The sequence below is a fragment of the Nyctibius grandis genome, chromosome 1, assembly GCF_013368605.1.
Source record: "Nyctibius grandis isolate bNycGra1 chromosome 1, bNycGra1.pri, whole genome shotgun sequence".
Lineage (NCBI taxonomy): Eukaryota > Metazoa > Chordata > Aves > Nyctibiiformes > Nyctibiidae > Nyctibius > Nyctibius grandis.
In genome coordinates, this window is record NC_090658.1 from 68,167,719 (window position 1) to 68,187,568 (window position 19,850).

A 19,850-nucleotide genomic window follows, 5' to 3' on the forward strand; every position below is an offset into this window, starting at 1 on the left:
TTATTTTTCCTTTGCTTTAAAATATGGAAGAAACAGTGTATGAGTGGCCCTTCGTTACTAAAACAAAACCAAAAACATCTTAGTTCCCTTATAGCCTTAAACTTTTTTATTTTACGGCACACCAAAGGAGAATAGCTCTTCAGACACAAGGCACTTTCCTTGGTTTGGTTTCTTTTTCTTTCTTTTTTTTTTTTCCAGTTAAGTTTGCTTTTGTTGTCGTGTTTTGTCCTACTTTGTTTTACATTGCGGGTTGCTAGGACCTGGATAAGACCCAGGACGACTTACTGAAACACCAGGCTAGCATTAGTGAGCTCAAGCGCAATTTCATGGAATCCACACCTGAACCACGCCCAAATGAGTGGGAAAAGCGGCGTATCACACCTCTGTCCCTACAGACACAAGGGGTATGTCACTGCAGACACTTGTCCGCATGTGTTTCCATACAACCCTGTATGTAATATAGTAAATGCAGTTTGTCCTTTACATTAACACTTTCTTTGGCTAATGTAGTATTTGTTTATGCCAAGTATACATTAACTTTTTAGCACTTACCATTGGACCTGACTTTAAATAATGTGTGGAATTTTATTCTCTACAAGAACAACTGAATTAGAATCACTAGAAACAAAATGGAGGTGATGGCAGTATTTTCCTGTGTGTTAAGGACAGCTTAAATTTCACTCTGACACAGATTGATGGAGATAACTTTTCAGTGATGGTAGAATTTTCCCTTCTTTTCCCTCTCTTTAACTCTTCATAGACAGCTTGTGCATAAACACACACACAGCCTGTGTGTTGTTTCAGAAGAACCTTACATGATCAGTTAATTTACAGTGTTGACTTCTTCAGGACATATTTAATGTAGTTGTAAAAATTTACTCACCTTAATCTCTAAAGTCTGTAAAATGAATTTATCTGCTTTTTCTCTATACCTCCTTCCTGACTGAACCTTAAAACAGCAGTTTGGAAAGCGATTTTCTACAAACACCATCCTGAATGCTTGTGGCAAGAAAACTACCCAAATAAATTTCTCTTGCTGTTGTGAAACTTCTAGTTTTAAGAGGAGTTATTTGCTGCTTATTTTATAGAGAAGAGCAAATCAGTCTTCAAAAGCAATCAGTGTCTTCTGTTGTTTTCTTTCTCTTTCACCATTGTTTCTATCCTTCCCTCCTAATTGTATTGTTGTCCTATCCCATGAAATTCTTAAGTATTCTCTTCAGTCCCCACGGAGGTGAACTTTCAATTAAGCTTGCTTGATGCTAGCAAATTATTTTTGTTAATAGGACATTATTTCAATAAGATACTTAAGCTATCTGAACTGTGAGTATGTGCATACAGATAATACAGTCACTGACTGTATGGATCACTTCTTTAATGACTATTTTGTTGATTTATGGTTACTGCTAAGAAATTATTCCTCAGATTTCTGAGTAGTACCTACATATTTCTACGCATCGTGGTATATGCGTAGGTACAAATGTTGGTCAAATTTTCAAATGTCCGTGACACATTGGTTCATTTAATAGCTATAAATATCTTTTTGGTTAAAATAGACATTAATGTAGAAGTGTAACTTAATTTTTATTATATGGTTGTGTATATTTTCTGTGTCGATTTCTTTGTATTGAAGTTGAGGCCCCTCCAAGTTCTTTTATCTCAATATTTTTTTTTCCTTATCTAGTATGTTCTGTCACTTTCAGGTGGTTTGGTTTTATGTTTATGTATAGTGTGTGTCTGTCTCATTGCTTGTTGATTTACACTGGTTTTATAAAATGAAAACCAAATAGAAAAAAGGAGACCACATTTTCCAAGTGAAAACGCTGCCTGGGAAGGAGAAGCAATGGACTGCAATGCCATGGATTGCTGGAGCAAAACCAGAGGAAACCGATAAGGTGGCTGCCCTGAAACCTACTGCCTTTTTGCTGTATCTGCTGTGGGCTAGCTTGGGCACTTCTTTCTTTTTCTTTTTTTTTCCCTGATGGAGAGAATTTTTTTTAATCCAATACTGAAAGGAGAAGGTTGAGTTGTAAACCAAGATCTGTTTGTGTGTATATAGATACACATATATATGAATGCCAGCAACATTCTGCTTAAACACCAAACTAGCTGTGAAGTTCTGAATGGCTACTTTTTGAAAAGAAAAACAATTTTTCACTGGAAAAGTACTGTATTTTATGTGACTAGGATGACAGCAAAACATGTATTTCTGTTCCAGATGGAAATAATTGTTTGCAGTTATTTGCCACTTCACACAAGAACTTCTTGTTTTCCATGTGTACTATGTAATCATTATTCAAGTCAATAATGCTGTAGAAGCAGCTTAATTTTAAAGGCAACCTGCTTCTGAGTTCCTCCATGCTTCCAAACCTCTTTTTTTCATCCAGGAAAAGATGAAAGTTGTCTCCCCCATAAGCTGGTTTAACATCTATGCAGTGAAAAGCACTATATAACCAATAGGACTACTAGCGGTGTGACAGGGATGATGGGTAGCAATTGTGATGTTGCTTTTTTACATCACTTTTGGACTATTTTCCACCACCTAGGAATTGAGACAAAAGTAGATTAATGTAAAGCTGTCAGTCCTATTTCAGTAACATATATATATACAAGGTTGGGGAAACAGTGTATTTCCATCCTGAATTATTTGTTGATGGATGTGGAGAAGTTTGTGTTCAAGTGTTTTATTACCCCCAATTTATAAACTTGCTGGTATTAGAAGGCTAATACATTACTCAGTCCTGTTCCTGGACTGTATGTTTCCTTGCCCGTCTTTCAGGATAATTGGACAACAGACAAGAATAAAGCAGGGATACCATTGCTAATATTCTTTCTTTTTTTCCTTCTTTCGCTCCAGTGAAAGTACTTGCAAATAAGTCATTTTCTGTGTATGAGAAATGTTGTTTTGAGTACATCTTGTTTGTGCCACTATACTTCTGTATCACCGTACTCCCACAAATGCACAGCATCTGTGACTTAATTATAACAGAAATTGTGACACAAATATGTGAAATGTTGTTATGTTATGGATACCCAGAATCTTTTTTTTTTTCTTAATACATTCCCCACCCCCACCCCCACATGCTGCTTGTAAACAGTATTTCATGTTAGTGTATATGACTGTGTACCAGAAGGAATTTGCCAGGAACCTTCACAGGCTGATACATTATTGTAACTAAAGTAATTTGATGAAGAGTGCCAATTCATTCTATACATTTAATCATTTTTATTTAATGCCTCATCAGGGGACGGGGGTTACATTATCAAGCAAATTGTGTGATGGGGGTTTTCCTTTTAGAAGATTAGAAGACCTAAAAGTTTGAAGGTGGTAAAATGCAAAAAGATGGGTGGTATGTGCCTGTCTTTATTTATATACATATGTGGGGAGAGAGAGAGATGCCCAGTCTGACCACACACCGCATAAAGATTTTTTGTCCCCCTCCCCCTTTTTTTTTACTGCTTTGAGTGGTTAGAAAACATGTGGTACCAGAGTATGGTAGAAGGAGTGTCATGAACATTTTTGCCTTTTGATGTAATCTCTTAATAGATGAACATTTAATGGGTGTGGTAAACTAGGGAAAGAAAGTGGGGATGAGGAACACATTGCTCTGATGGATATTGAATGTTGCATGACGGCAGATTTAATAACTTGAATTCACATGAAATTTTCTTAGCCACTTTGAAATATACTTTAAATTTTATTGTAGGGAAAAAAAAAAATAGGGGTTCTTTTTCTTTTCCTTCTCTGTTCTTCTGCATGCCATATGTGTTGTAGTATATGCACGGTAGCATGGTGTAACTTATGTTAGTTCAGATTCTACATTGCTACTCACACAGCGAGTCCACACAGGCTGCAGTTGTCTGCGTGGCACCTTGGCTTTCCTCTGGCGTGTGCTTCTGCCGTGATTCTCTGTAGTACCGTTTTCTAAGACAGAAATGTGTCTTATTGAATGTTGTCAAAATGTGTGTTATGTCCATGTTAGGTATTTGTTACATTATTGGCTTTTTATTTTAACTGGTTTTACTTCTAACTTAATGCAAGAGCTCGTGGAAGGAAAACGGGAATAAAGAATTTTAGCCTTTTCAGAGGCTTGTACCCACATGAATTTTAAAAGTTTGCTTTACCATAGAGATTTATAGTACTACAGAAAAATAGACCAGCCTATGAACATAATTTGTGCTTTAAAGCATTGTACCCTTTTTGTGTTTGAACAAGTTTTCCCTGTAGAATGGGAAATGCTTTTTGAAAAAAGATTCTTTAATAGAAGTGAATTTGCTTAGGTTATTTAAGCGTTTGAAAAACATATATATATAACATATGTTAAAAAGAAAACCTAATTTCAGCGTTGTGGGTATGTATTGTTCTAGGCAAATGTACCTGACTACCCTGAAACTCTGAGCCAATTAGGCCTTAGAGGTTTTAAAAATGGATTTTTAAAAGGGGAAATCCCAATAGCAAATACAGAATTACTGCCTAAGTGAACTATTCTGTTTGGAACATCCATGGGAATGTTAATGTTTGTAATTTTTATGGTGTGATGTGCAGGGTGGAGACGGTGCAGTATGAGAGTGCGCCTGTGTGCTGTGGTGCCCGCAGCGCCCTGCCCTGTCCCTTCCCCTCTCCCCCCCCGGGCACCCCGCGGCGTTCCCCAGCCGCAGCCTTGTCTCTGTCGCCTGTCTCTCTTGCCAGACCTTTCCTTCGTAGGTCGCCGCCGCTCCGTCTGTCACTGTTTAATTCTTTCCTTTCCCTTTTCTGACACGTCTAGAGCCTAGAAGAGGAGATAACGTCCATTTTGTTTAGTAACGAGGGCTTTTGCGCTGGCTCGAGAGGGCCCTTCGCCGCCGCCAGCCTGGGGCCAGCAGAGGGCGCTGCGGGGGAAGAGACTGCCGCCTCGGCCGCGCCGCCGCGCCAGGTGCTCCCCGCGCCCCCCCCCGCAGCGCCGGCTTGGGAACGGTGGGGCGGGGCGGGGCGGGTGCCCCGGGCCTGGGGCTGCGTGAGGCACCGAGCTCCAGCGCCTAAAAACGCCGGGCAGGTGGCCTGCAGCTTACCGCTGGGGTGTCAGAGCCGGTAAGCTGGTTGCTTGTGTTAGAGGGGAGAGAGGTCCAGCTGGAGGGCTTAATGCTGTGTTTGCAACACTCAAGAAATGTTAATTGGTGCTTGTGTCAGCTTCCGCAGGAGTGCTGGCTTACACTCCGTAGGTAAACAGCAATAGAAACTAGGATTAAGTCACAAATGATGTGTTGATTTTTGTCTTATCGTTTGAACTCAAATTTTGCTGCAAACTGTTCACTAAAAATACATTAGATCAAAAAAACTACCTAATGCATAGTTTATGGTGGGCTTTGTGGGATATCCATCACAGATCATTTTGTTATGGAACAAGTACTAATATAACTGCTTTAATCTCATCATTTTGGCTTCGAACTGAATCCTAATGGGATCATCTTGGTAATCATGTATCGCTATTCTGACAACATACCACCCTAAACAGGCTCCCTCTTGTTACCTATTAAGTTTCGTAAAGTAACAGACCAAAGATGAACGACTAATAAAATCTTACAATAGTCTTTTTTTTTTATTATTTTATATGATGATAAACTAATAGTAGAATGCTAAATAGTTTTTTTTTACTTTCCCTTAATATTATTTATTCTTAATTCCTGATTTAACTGAGAGAAATAACTGTAGTGTAACTCAGTAGCATCACTGGCCAGTGCATTCATGCTTTTATTTTCAATCTTCCATAATTAAATTCTTATCCCAATTAATAATGTCCATATTTCTTACCTACTTTTGAATAGAATATTTCAATGAAGTGGAAGGAAAGGAGCGTAGTTCTGTGTAAGTCTTGCAGTGAATACACAGTACCTTTCTAGTATCATGTATATACATTCTTAAAGCTAGCATGGAGGATGTTACACTGTTGAAAAGGGTTATGCATTGATTTTTGTCCTCTGATTGCTTTTTGTTTCACAGAGACATGCTTCCAGAGCAGAAGGGCCTTGTACTGGAGTCAGCGATGCTGATAAGGTTCTACTGCTTTTTCAGTAGTTAAATTTGGCTCTAACTCTTCCAATCCATCTTCATTCTTTCTTTCCTTCCTTTAACCATCACAACTCTCTTTTGTCTTCTACATGACATGAACCAGCCATCAGCTAATTTTATTTCCATCATTTTAATTTATTCATATACTCTACTTTTGTTTTTCCTCATCCATGTTTTTTGTGCAGAGTTCACATGAGACTCTGGACATAGTGGAGGAGAAGAAGCAGGCAGAGGTTGGGATAGAAGAAACACTAGTCGTAGACGAAACCAACAAAGGGAAAATGCAAGTTGCCACTGATGCTGGGGAAACATGTAAGGTGGAGCATCTGTCAAAAAAGGACTCTTCATCATTTCCATCAGATAGTAGCAGCAGCAGCAGTAGTAGTGAAAGTGAGGATGAAGAGGTGGGAGAATACCAGCCACATCATAGGGCAATTGAGGAAGTCATCAGGGAAGAACAGGAAGAAGAAGATGATGTGAAAAGGAAAGAACATGAAGAAAAAATACAGCATGTGGAAGCCACACCAGAAGGCAGTAAAATAAATGTACCAGTTGAGCACACACAAGTTACAGCTGAAGATTTGGTCCAGGAAAATGCAGTTACCATAGCTACAGAAGAGAAGAATTTGTCAGAGGAAATTAAGCAAGATTTAGGTGAAGAAAAAGAGGAAGAACAGCTCAAACTCAATGGAGATGTGTCTCATGTTGACATTGATGTTGCACCACAAATAATTTGTTGTTCTGAGGTAAATGGTAGAACAGTTTGACAACTAGATTAAGCAGAGATATTTCTTGGGGTGAAAACATACCTGCCTTTCTTCTTCTCCTATTCCTCCAGCTCTTCAGGCACCCAACAAGATTCAGATCATTTGGAAGGGGAAACCATTGATGAGCAGTGAAATTCTGTCTCCTTCAGTTATGGTTTCTTGACTTTTTTCTAGAACTGAGTGAGAATCACCAGTAAGACAAACCTTCCGAAGACTGACATCTCCTTTTTATCTCCCCCTTATTTTATATGCACATACATAATGTATATTTATTATTTACATGTTTCCAGTGTTTTAAGTCTTGTCTTGTCTATTTGTCAATTGTTTTTGACATGTCCTTGACATGTAATTGTGACTGGAAAACTATTGGCAATTGAAATTGGAGAACAACCGTCACAAATTTTTGTTCCTTTTTTTTCCCCTCATTACTCACTGCTTTTCTTACCTTTTTTTTTCCTTTTAAAAAATGTTATGAATTTGTAGACTAGCATAAGTATGGCTAGAAATTGCATAGGTGAGAACGCTGCATTGTAAAGGGATGAGGCATATATCACAATCTTACTGTGAAGTCTTCTAGTGCAGTAGATATTTAGGGAAGCATGCATGGGTTCCAGTCACAATCAGTTGTTTTAAGCCACAGAAGGTTGAAGGGTTCATTGCTGGGCAAACTTTATAAAGAAGCAGAAAGAGAAAAAATGAAGCACAGGGATGTATCTCCTTGTAAAGTTGGCGTGATCTGTTGAGTTTTTCAACAATGGGGTGGGTTTTTTCCTAGTTATGTATCTGGTCAGTCTTGCAATGGTGGCAATTTTTTTTTCTCTGCACTTAAATCCAGACAATTTACCTTCTTTTTTTTTGTTGCCTATGCATACACAGGTGTTGTGATTAATGAGTGAAAGAATTAGTTTATAAGACCTTTAGAAGTTGCAGGCACCCACGCTTCCTAAAAACATAGCTAGTTTGAAGGAAGGGGACAAGGACTGCTGTGTGTGCAAGTGTGTGTGAGGGAAAGAAAGGATTTTTTTTTTTTTCTGGGATTTCCCCCCATGTGCATCCAAAATCAATGGGAGATAGCAACTGATGCATCTAGAAAAATATCAAAAGGCTTTACTAGATTTTTTTTTTAAAGTTCTTAAATGTATTGAAAATCTGCTCCACTAAGTTAAGTCACAAGTTCACTGGCTTACAGACCCCTGGTTAGTGGCTTTCTGTGTGATACTGCAGAGAACACCACTAGCTAACTCTAAATGGTTAAAATGGCTTTTTAGGGTTGTTGTCAAAAGAAGGCATTGATTTTCAGAATTATTACATTGAATGTAGACTGCTTGAAATCCAATTGTCAAAGTTGTTTTTCTGTTCCAGAAGTAGTACATATTAAAAAGTTAAGCTTTTACATAATTTCCTTGGAATTTCTAGTCCTTATTTGCAGTTTGACTGAGCAATGATAGGTATTTTCCCAGATTAATTCTAATATGGAGCTTATCCATCTGAGCTAGCTATCAGCTTCTGTATGTAAACTAAGATTTCCGCCCCCCCCCCCCCCCCCCCCCCAGTGATGCTCTTTTACACATTTTCAATACCCGTGTTGCAGCTTGGTTATAACATTTGCCTTCTGTGATACGTACTGATGGCTGAAATACAGAACTTTGGCAAGGTTATTAGGAGATTAGGTTTTCCTGCTATGTTATGTAGATATTAGAGGGCTGGTGTATTAGTCTTCATTTCACTTTGCTTATTTATTGCATGCTTTTTGATTGGGAAAACAGTCAAATACTTCTCTTACTGTTATGCTTTTCTTGATTTTTTTTTTTTTTTTTTTTTTTTTTTTTGGTAGTGTTTGCATGGTCCACTTTACAAACCTGATTCTGTCTTTTGAATTGATTGGTTATTTCTTGCACCACAGCCTCCAGTAGTGAAAACAGAGATGGTAACCATTTCAGATGCCACACAGAGAACTGAAATCTCCACTAAAGAAGTTCCAATTGTTCAAACAGAAACTAAAACTATCACATATGAATCTCCACAGGTATGGTGGCTGGGTTATTATATTGTTTGCAAGCTGTTTTTTATTCCAGTTACTTGTAGATCAAAATAGATAATTTCCAAAACATGCTTTTCAAAATCTATACTTTTTTCTAGCCACTAAGATTATACTTTGGCTATGAATTAGGTAAGTGAAATGTGTATAGACAAAGCAGTATTACTTCTGAAGTTCTAAGTGTTTTTTTTAATATATGGAGTTAGTTGCTATCTGCAAATGTATAACTAATTTTTAGTTTCAGAAACTTAATTAAAATACCTCATTGCTCCTGAAAGGAACATGTAACTTTGATCATAAATTTTCTGCAAAAACTAACTATAACAACAGTCTTAGATAACTTGATAAAATTGGATGGCATCTATTTAGATTTCAGTTCTAACTGAACTAAAGAATGTGTTTAGTAAGAAAACCAGCCTTTTCTCCTGTGAAAACAAAGCTTTTAAATACCAGAATACAAAAATACCATTTCTTTTCCTTACAGTTTGATGGCAGTGCTGATGGCAATGCTGGTGTGCTGCTGAGTGCACAGACAATTACATCAGAGTCAATTTCTACTACCACAACTACACACATCACAAAGGTAAAATATAATAATGTCTCTCTGAACTACAAAAAGCCCCAAACCGTCAAAATAAAGTTTCACATGAATTTTCTCATATATCTGCTAATTTATTGAAGAAAGCTGACTTGAAATGCATTGGATTCATTCCAGGCATGTGTGAGAGTTAATCTTTCTGTACACTGATTTTGAACAGAGAAACCCTAATGAATAAGCAGGAATATCTGGGAACAGGACAGGGAAAGGGAGAAAAATATGACTGTTTTTTTTAATACTTCATATAGGTCTTATTTCTGTGTTTGACAAATGAGTACATATGTGAATTTTTACAGTTTCGGTCCTGTCATCACTGATATCTTATAGAATCTTTGTTATTGTAACTGATTTTTCTGAGGTCCACAGGAGCCCTGCTAATGGCATCAGTTATAAGGATGAACTGAAACAATGTTTTTCTCAGCCTTAGTGTTGGTGATCCTTGTGCTGCTAGGTTTAGAGCATATTTAAAAACAGATCATACCACTAGATTACTTTGCAAGCATATTTGGATGCTGAATTACGTGCTTTTCATTCCATGCTTGAAAAGGAAAGGAAAACTCAGTGTTAACAGGACCTCACATCTGTTTCAGTCTCATGTAATGTTTCATGCCAGAGTACGTTAGAACTAGCAAAGTGTGATGATGATGATTATTGTTATTATTAATTTATAAATATTTATCAAATTTTAGGTGTGCCCCAGCAACACAGTTTTGAACTCTTGTCTTTGAGCTCTTAACATAGTTTTCCAAGAAAATTTGCAGAAAGCATTGTTTGGGGTGAAGCAAATGGGGAGAGGGAAACGTAAGGTGTGAGTTCGGGATTTTTTTCCCCTCAAGACAAACAGTTTCACATCATTGCACAATGGAATAATAATTCACCGCTCACTGGGTATATATTCAATATATATATTCTTAAGATAAAAATATTCTTAAGATTGAAAGTTGTATTCACAGAATGACAGTGGAAGGATGATGTTGGAAAGTTGTCAGATGAAAGTCACATGAAATAAAGTAAGCTCAGAATTTAAAATGTGTATGTTTTGTTACACAGACTAGTCAACAGGTCCTTTTCAGTCTCGTGCTCCCTTTTGGGATCACTGAGCCACCACCATTTTAGGAAAAAGTCTTTATTCAATAATTTGTGCTACCACAGCTGGGGCAGGGGCAAGTGAACATTTACTTGGCAAGTTCAGGTGTCAAATAATGCTGCTTTTTGGAAGGAACCATTAAAGAAAATGGTTTCAGTCTTGTTTTCTACTAAAAAATTACTGGGATTACTGTAACGCAGCAGATTCTTGTTTTTTATTACAGACTGTTTATCTCATCGATTCAAAAGACTGTTTAAATTTTCTAAACTAACTTTCTTTTTACATTCCAAACTGTTCATTATTGACAAAGGGACCTGCCAAAATAGTTTTAATATTCTAATGGTGTTCTTAACAGAATCATCTTGGGTCTTAGAATGATAGAATCACAGAATCGTTTTGGTTGGAAAGGGCCTTTAAGATCATCAAGTCCTATCCTTAACCTAGCACTGCCAAGTCCACCACTAAACCATATCCCTAAGCACCACATCTACATGTCTTGTAAACACCTCCAGGCATGGTGACTCAACCACTTCCCTGGGCAGCCTGCTCCAACACTTGACAACCCAGCTTCTAGTATGGTCAGTGTATCTTAAGTGGTAGCTTATTCTTTTCTCTTACACAGGCTGATTTAAAAATAAAAAGCATATGTTATTTCTGTGAGAATATTTCTATAAGCTAAAATGTTTTAATCATTAGAGTAATAAACGAAGAAACAAAGCACAAAATTATTTCCATCAGCAACATGAAATATGTTGAAAATATCTCACTAAGGTCTGTGAACGGCAGAACTGAAAACCAGATCATTGTATTTAATGGCATAAGATTCTTCAGAGACTGAGAGGAGGCCCCTGATAGATGGGTTGAAATCAAAGAAAAGACTCCTGGAATTTCCTCGTTGCCAGATTTATACGGTGGAAGGAGCTGGAATTCCAGTTTGTCTGCATATCTAGATCTGTTCAAACTTGGGCTCCAGTAACAGAAGGAATTCTCTATTTCTTGGTTTTTGTCAAGTTTAGCAATTGCTAGAATGTAACTAACTGCACAACTGAAAAAGGAAAGGATGATTTAGCACCGAGAATATTTACTACTAATTGCAACTCAGTCACAGAAATTTATTTGCTTCAGTGCAACAGAAAAGAGTGTTTTGTGGCAATATGGAATAATTACAAGGATGTTTTCTTCTTTTTTTGTGCCATCTGTAGATGGTAAAAGGTGGGGTATCAGAAACAAGAATTGAGAAGCGCATTGTCATTACGGGAGATGCAGATATTGACCATGACGAGGTGAGTATGTAAGCTGTTAACACTTACAATGTGCTTTTTGTAGTCCAGTGGGTTCTAGATGATATTTCAGAAACCTGAAATAAGAGAAAGGTAGAGAAGTTGGCAAAGTTGTTAAGCAATTGTGTTTTGTGAATAAGGAGCCTTTAGAATATAACTGAAAGAAAAACAGCATTTGTAACTTTGAATCATAGATCATGTGGATGGATTTCTTACTATTTTCAAAAGGATTGCTTCTTTTGGAAGAGACCCAATTAGTTTAGTGCTGCTTTTGCCATTTGGGAGGAAAGCATTACTAAAATAATCTTATTTTGATACATTAATCTGGATAGATGGGTGTCTGTGTCAGCAGCATCTGAGTGCAGCACTCATTTTGACTGAAAGCTTTGAAATACATTAAAGCATAAACTGCTGGAATTTAAAAAATAGTTTTTGACTTATGGTTATAGAATTCTGTATAACAAAAGTAATTGTTGATCTGCTGGAATCTTATGTAAGTACCTTTCGTCTCTGTCAGTACCAAAGCAGTATTTTATGGTGTCTTAGAAACCAAGGTTAAAATCACTTCTATCTGCCCAATTATGAAGGCTGAATTTAAGCAGTACACAGGAAAATAATTGAGCAAGTGCAATTATCTAGTCTTTGTAGTGATGATTACACAATTTTTATTGTTTTTCATCTAAGAAACTATAGTAACGAAGTCCATCAACAGTCACTGGATAATACAAACAATAAGCCTACTTTCCACAGAGAGTTGCAGTGAATGCAATTCTAACTTTATAAAAACTACACAATCAACATAACAGGATTTAATTTAACTTCTTAATTGTAATATACTGAGAGCTCTCAGGGAATTTCATTTCACATTTTGATTTGCCTCCAGAAAGTGGCTCTTAACAAGTCGAATCTCTTCTTGAACCTCATAATTAAATGACAGGGCTGTTCAGCATCAGACACGGCTCTTGTTTCCCTTGGCACACGTTCAGTGTGCTTCAGACATCTGGAAAGGTCACACAATACCTTTACTGTATCAGACAATTCTCTAAGCCCTTCTTTGTTTTGAGATAATTGGGTAATGAAGTAAAAAATGAAATTACAAAAAAGAAAGTACAAAATAAAAAGCAGCAGTGAGCAGCTTTGAACAGATTTAAGACATCTCTACCACTTTTTCTTCAGTGGATATGGAGCTCTTTAAATGCACAAACTACATGCTGGATGTTTATTCTTTTGTCTTTTAGCTCCCTACATCACTAAAACAGTTTTCAATAGGAAAATAATATTTTAATTTGGAGTTTCAGAATACAAATGCTTCTATTACTTGTTGCAATTTAACAATTGGAGACTTAAGGTTTTTTCATTGTTTATGGTTTGATTATAAACACTGATTCTTAAATCTCAACAGCTACTTTCTTTTAAAACTTCGTTTGTACTACAGAGATTACACTTGGCATATTGTAAAAGACAAACTAATAAAAAATTGTCAGGATTAATACATCAGCAAACATCAGTATTGTACCAGTGCCCACTGTGTATTCTTCTGTACATATTTCTTTAATAGGACTTCAAATTCATTAGCATATAATAGTTAAGGTGGTTAATGTTGCTGTTTCCAATTTCTCTCCAGAGTTAATTATTTCTTCTCCCACTTAGCACTTACGGCTCAGTAAATTGTCACTTTCTAAATGAAGATAAACCTTTTTGTTGCACTGTATTTTTCTTGCTCCTTGTAGTGCCTTTGGGTTTTTTTAGTTGTGGTTGATACTAAGGTGAACAGTGAGCTTCCTGTTGCCTCAGAAAGCCTTCTGGTTTCTTCTTTTTTTTCCTTGTGTTGGGTTCCAATAGTAATGCAGCTCACTGAAATTTAAGATTTAGCTCAGGGGAATGAATAGAAAGTCCCAGGTGCACTTTTGCCTCTTCTGCCTCAGAGGATGTTTTTACGTGATTGACTGTAAAGCCTTGTGTAGAACAGAATAGAATATTTCAGTTGGAAGGGACCTACAACAATCATGTAGTCCAACTGCCAGCTGTGTATCTTGGTACATCTCTTAAGAAGATAAAATTTCTTTAAATGTGGAGGAGGGATAATAAGAAACAGAGTAATACTTGTATTTATACTTCCCTGAGTTAAACTAGAGAAAGTTCTCTTAAATTAGAAAAAGGAGAAAAAGGAAATTCTTGTGCTGAGAAAGAAATTTCTGTTATGATCTTCTAGAGTTTCAATACCATACTTGGTATACGTTTCAAAGTATCTTTCAGTTTTGTTCAGGAGACTGAAGGGAACTCTTATTTTTTTGTACTCTGTAGGTTCTTGTTAAGTTTTTCTTTGCCAGATCTGTTGCAGAACTTCAAAAACTTCTGAGCTGGAAAAGTTACAGGATAACTTTATGGTTATTTGTTACTTCCTGGAAATTTTTGTAACTTTTTAGCATAGTGGCTTGGTGGAGTTTTTTGCTGGGTTTTGTGTTTTGGGGGTTGATTGGTTTTGTGTTATTTTTTTTTGTTTGTTTTGGTTTTGTTATTTGTTTTTTGTTTTTTTTTTTTCCCCTGAGACATCTCAAGTTCAGGAATTTAGAGTTCTGTACAATTACAACCAAGATTTCTGATGCTACTGTCCCATCCTCTGGCCTCACATGAATATCCTTTTGCTGTTGTTGAGTTACATTTTTCAAATACATTTGCAGGCCCTGGCACAGGCAATCAAGGAAGCCAAAGAACAGCACCCTGACATGTCTGTCACAAGAGTGGTGGTGCACAAAGAAACTGAACTTGCTGAGGAAGACGAAGAGTAAAATGAAAAATGCCCTCAAGCGAACACTTCAGGTAAGCTTATGTACATAATTAACATAGGAAAATGTAGCATCAGTTTTCTGATGCATTCTGTAATAAAAGACTTGAAAAATATGAGGGGTCTTTGATATATGCTATCAGAAAATGGTGAGTTGAAACAGGCGCTAATAGTAGACTGTTCGTGTAAGAATTATCTCAAGTCCAATTTGACTTTAATTTTAATTGCAAATTTTCCTGTATATGTCTCTCAGTTTTGTCACAGTACTCTCATGGCATTTCCTACAGTGTTTGGTCAAGTTGAAGTGAGTTTGGGCTATTTCTGCAAAACATGAAGGATGTATCACATTTTTCTGTTTGCCTGTACAGTTACAGTCCTTGCTTTATATCTTGCTTGTTTAGTGGGAAGACTATGTGCAGTTTCTGGTAGTGAAAGGGCACACTTGGACATTTTAATTTAGTCAGCTAATTCTTAATCCTAAGCACCTGGGAAAATCTTTAACCTTTTATCATTTTTCCAGGCAAGGAGGTAAATGCGTTGCAAGCTCAAGTTTTAAAGACTCTTATCAGTTGAAAGAGGTATTGGAAGGAATGTCAGTTTATTAGGCCCTCATTTGTAGGAATAAAAAAAAAAAAAAAAAACACAACAACGACAAAAAAAACCCACCTGCTCTACTTGATGTATTCAATAGAGAGATCAGAATGAATACTGAATAAATCTGCTGTTGCACTGGTTATAGGCTAATGTCTTAAAGCTCAGTAACCATTTGGGTGTATAAAGCTTCAGATTTCTTTTGCTTGTCACACTGGTTGATGTCATGAAATTGAAGCTTCAGATTTTTCAAACTGGATGGTTTTGTTAATTGTAGATTCAGATTCAAGGAAAAGGTATTGTTTGGAATGGTTAAATAACAATGGGAGAGATTTTAAAATAAAGTTTAAAAAGCAATGTTTTAAGCCTTCTTTGGGAGAGATGTTAGTTTCTACTGATCAGTCTCTGTGTTTAGCTAGAAGAGCAGAGGTGTTATTGGCACATCTCAAGAGGGAAAGCTCTGTTTTAGTACAACTAAGCTTTTAATAAGCATTTTGATCAATGTTAGTGTTGGGGGAGACAAGCTAAAAGAAATACATTTTGTATTTTTTAAAGAAATGAGAGTTGTGATTATTTCCTCCATGATTTATACAGATACATATTTTCAGCTGGAAGACATAGGCTAAAGCCTTAGTTTATCTACCCACGAGTGTCTTGCTTTTCTTTAGCATCTGGATAGGAGTGGAGGGGCCTACGCGACTGAGGGAAGGGAGAGTTAATATATGTTGCCAACTGTTGACATGTATATGGTTAGTTAGAGACTGCATGTTGTGAGGTATTGGGGAGAGAGTTTTTCTCATCTGTTGGCAGAATTGTTGGTTCCCATCACTGCGCACATCAACTCTTCTGGGAGTTTATCCTGAACTCCTGCTACCTGCAGCACTGCATAGAGCAGCAGTGTTGAATGCCATGGAGAAGTCCATGAGGACAAGAGTAGGATGCCTGCGCTCTGCCTGCAAACAGAAAGTTTATCCATCTTCTCCATCAAAGTGGTTCCAGTTGCCTTTCCTGGCCCCATACAGGTTGTGCTATAGCTACAGAGGACTAATATAAAGACATTTCACCATGCTGCTCTTGTATTTGAGACCTGGTGACTTGTTTGACTGATGATGCCTTTCAGTTAAACATTAAGGAAAAAATTTACTTCCCTAATCACAGGCCACCTGAAATGCCTTGAGTGTCTGTCTGCAGCTTGGACCGTCAAGAAGCTCTATGCCCTCCTGTAGCAGCAACTGAAGGGCAGGTGGGACTACAGAAACAGCTCTAGACAATTGTGTTTAGGCAATGGAGTCATGCCATGAATTTTGAGTAGTTGTTTCTAAGGTGATGAAAGCTCTGCCCCGATGACTACGGCAGTATTGTTTGTGTAGACTTGTTTTCTCTAATAAAAGTGAGAGATGTTACATTCTGAGGGGTTATTAATTGAACAAATATCTTCATTTTTTATTTATGCACTAGATTGTGGATTAAAATTTTCAGTAAAATGTGCAAGAGGTGACTATTAAAATACCATGAGAATTTTGGGGAGGTAAAAAATACCCTAAGGCAAGAAAAGCATTGATAGAAACTGAATTACTGTTTACCTCATGATTGAAGGTTAGCTAATGCAACATTTTTTATGAAATAACCTTCCCCCAAAATAACCTATATGGAAAAAATGACTTTTTTACTCTGATGATGTGACGTTCACATAGTATCCGTTATGAAGTCTTATGTAAACTTCCCTCCTTTTTTCTTCCAGAAGTAAAAATGATACTGACCGTGATCGTGACCATGAAGAACTGTAATCATTCCAAGTCATCACTATTCTACAGAATTCACCAAGCCTAGCAATGATGACCAGATGTTCAAGACTTAAATGCCAATACCAAACTCCATTTTAACATCTTTGGTCTATATTCCCTTACAATCTTTCTTGTTTATTTTTTATAACCACTTCTTAACAATCTTAGATTTTTTTTTTTAAATGAAGTTTTAGAGGGTATGATCTTCTTTTGCACATATACTAGTATTTTTGAAGCTGATTCTTAATTATATGAAAGTGAACAAAAAAGAAGTCTGGAAAGCATTGTTCACTGGAGCAGGTGGTAATTGTGCAGGAAGGGGGATCTTTACTAATTTAGATATAGTTTTTTCCAAATATTTCAAATGAAATCTCTTACTGGAGTAGTTTACAGATTTTTTTTTTTTTTCAGATTATTCAGGTAAATATATGGTGTCACATAACAAAGATTTTTATAAAACTACAACATTTCCTAAAATTTGAAAAAGTATATTTCTTTGGATAAATTTTATACTGATATTTCTGTAACTCCTCCTGTTCTAAGATTCTTCTCTCTGTGGAGCAGAGATGGTGTGGCAATCTATAGAGGAGAAGGAGTTGCAGACCCATTTCTTCTGACTGAGCACTGTGTTCTTTTTGCACTTTGGTGCCAATGCTCAACTTTTTGCAGACATTTTGCTGTCTGCAGCATTCCAGATAAGGAAAGAAGGAAGAACAAAATATCTTTCTCTTCTTCCAACAAGAGATGATCTAGGCAGCTTAAAACCGTAGTGCTTTTTTTCTTACTGTGTCCAAACTTCAACACTTCCATTATTTGAATACACATGTAGAATGCTCGCTTTCTATTAAACCTCAGTGTCTCCATGTTAGAACTGACATTTCTGTTATTGAGAAGGTCTGTGTTTCACATGCTTCGTCTAATGGTTAATGCAGGTTTTTAGGATACTGAATAAAAGCATACGACAGACTCCATTCATGAAGTAATAAGACAGTACCATCATTTGAGACTGCCATTGAGAAAACCTGTTCATTGTTTGGTTCTTATTTTTATTTTGTTCTTGCGGGGGGGTTGGTTGGGTTTTTTTTTTTGCTGTCGACTCCATGTATAGTTAAAATGCCAAATTAGATTTATAGCAGCTTGAAGTTGTATTAAGTGATATTTTGCTTTCTGTAATTCTGTTATAAAATAAAATTGTTTATTCTCTGTATGACTTTTGGCACTCAGACATAAACTTGGAAGATATTTAAAGTGAGGGAGTCAGTTATGAGAACTGCAATTCTAGAGGCCGCAGAACCTTGAAAAGCAGGGATTAGTACAAGTAGTCCCCTGGGTTACCAGAAGGGTGGCACAATTGTCTGGCTCCTAATGCTGATACTGAAGTATCAGTGGTTTTTAGATGTCTTCCAATAAGCGTTCTGGTTTCTCTGGTTCAGAGAAGAAATCTTCAGATGCCAAAACAGATGAGATTTGGACAGCACAGCGCAAGTTAAAATGCCCCTCAATCTGCAAGTGGTTCCACTGAGTTCATTGAGTTAGGATGTACTATGATCTTCAAGTAACAAAACAAATCATAATACTTCTCACTATGTTCTTTTTCACTTCTGAGCAATGTATTTGTGGTGCTATTCTCAGTTTAGATTGCTGCCATCTGTCAGCATCCTTGCTTATCAGAAATTCCTATTAGTTTTGGCTTCGTCTAATTTGGGTAACATAAGACAACAGTAACCAAGGTGTTGATTTCTGTATGCATATGGGCATTCTCAGTTACATCCTACATTACCTGGAAAAATAGCAGATAACAGTCTTACCTGCTTTTCTTCAAAAACAGAGACATTCTGCGTTTCAAAAAGGGGAAGAGAACCCCACCCAGCCTGATAACATAGGAACACTGCCACAACACTGTGCATGGGGAGGGAGGTTGTCAAGCAAGTGGCAAGTTTGGGATACGTACGTGGAGGTCAAAATGGAAATACATGCGTTTAGGGGGATGTCTTAATGGATTTTTCATACAAAAGTGTCTAAGAAAAAGCTCTATAAAATCTTTCAGGTATTTTTGGTATGATGTAGTATTAGTTGCAGAACTCATTTGATGGGAGGAAAGTGTATTACTTCAAATACTTATTGATTGGGGTCTTTCTGATTTGCTAGAGACTAGATCAATATTGGTTTTTATTGCAATTGTATTTAATCCTTAAAACTGCAAATACAATATTCTTGAAAACAATATTACTTCCACTGAGAGCTGTATTTCTTCAAATACTAATCAGAACCTTTTGTCAGGGAAAAATTAATAGTGCTTTCAGATCAGCAGAGCTTGTGCATAGCTACCACTAACATTGATTAAACATGTACTTCACTGGCAGCAGCGACAGCGACTTGAGGTTAGTGCGGGGGCGAGGGCGGCATCGGGCTGTAACTGGGCGGTTTTCGTACTCGTGACCCCCCTGGAGCAGCAGCCCCTGGAGCAGCAGCCCCGAGCTGCTTCCCCCCCACCCCGGACCTGGAGGTTCCTGGCAACAAATCAGGAGAGGAGGGGGCATAGCCAGAGGCACTGCGGGCGATTTAAGCGATTTAAACGCACCACCCCCTGTTGATTGGGTGATTGATTGATTGATTGATTGGGTGATAAAAAGCCTATTGGAGGACAGGGACTAGACCCTGGCCAGAGGGGAGAGGGAGACTCAGCAGTGACTGTGTGAGTCAGCAGTGACTGGGTATGTCCCAGGGCAGGAGAGGCCGCAGCAGTTTGCAGCTCGTTGGGGAGGGCGCTGACTCCCTCCCAGTGCACAAGGCGAGGAAGGCACCAAGGAGCTGTGAACCAGGGGTGTCACCAACAGGTATTTCCCAGCTCAGTGAAAGAACAATGGTATCTACCCG

General features: G+C 37.5%; 1 protein-coding gene across 14 annotated transcripts in view; it reads left to right on the plus strand.

The window, feature by feature from the left end:
- EPB41L2 (erythrocyte membrane protein band 4.1 like 2) overlaps window positions 1-19,197 on the plus strand; it is a 140,849-nt gene extending 121,652 nt beyond the window's left edge. For 3 of the 14 annotated variants that reach the window (XM_068397098.1, XM_068396994.1, XM_068397001.1), the window contains 10 exons: window positions 258-404; window positions 1,788-1,892; window positions 4,764-4,910; window positions 5,975-6,028; window positions 6,229-6,789; window positions 8,714-8,836; window positions 9,333-9,431; window positions 11,736-11,816; window positions 14,495-14,633; window positions 16,931-19,197. In XM_068397098.1, coding sequence (XP_068253199.1) covers window positions 258-404; window positions 1,788-1,892; window positions 4,764-4,910; window positions 5,975-6,028; window positions 6,229-6,789; window positions 8,714-8,836; window positions 9,333-9,431; window positions 11,736-11,816; window positions 14,495-14,602 — 1,425 coding nt within the window. In that variant the 3' untranslated portion in view covers window positions 14,603-14,633; window positions 16,931-19,197. The remainder of the gene's footprint in view (window positions 1-257; window positions 405-1,787; window positions 1,893-4,763; window positions 4,911-5,974; window positions 6,029-6,228; window positions 6,790-8,713; window positions 8,837-9,332; window positions 9,432-11,735; window positions 11,817-14,494; window positions 14,634-16,930) is intronic. The other 11 variants (XM_068397058.1, XM_068397018.1, XM_068397009.1 and 8 more) reach the window with 11 other exon arrangements.
- Window positions 19,198-19,850: the final 653 nt, after the last annotated feature.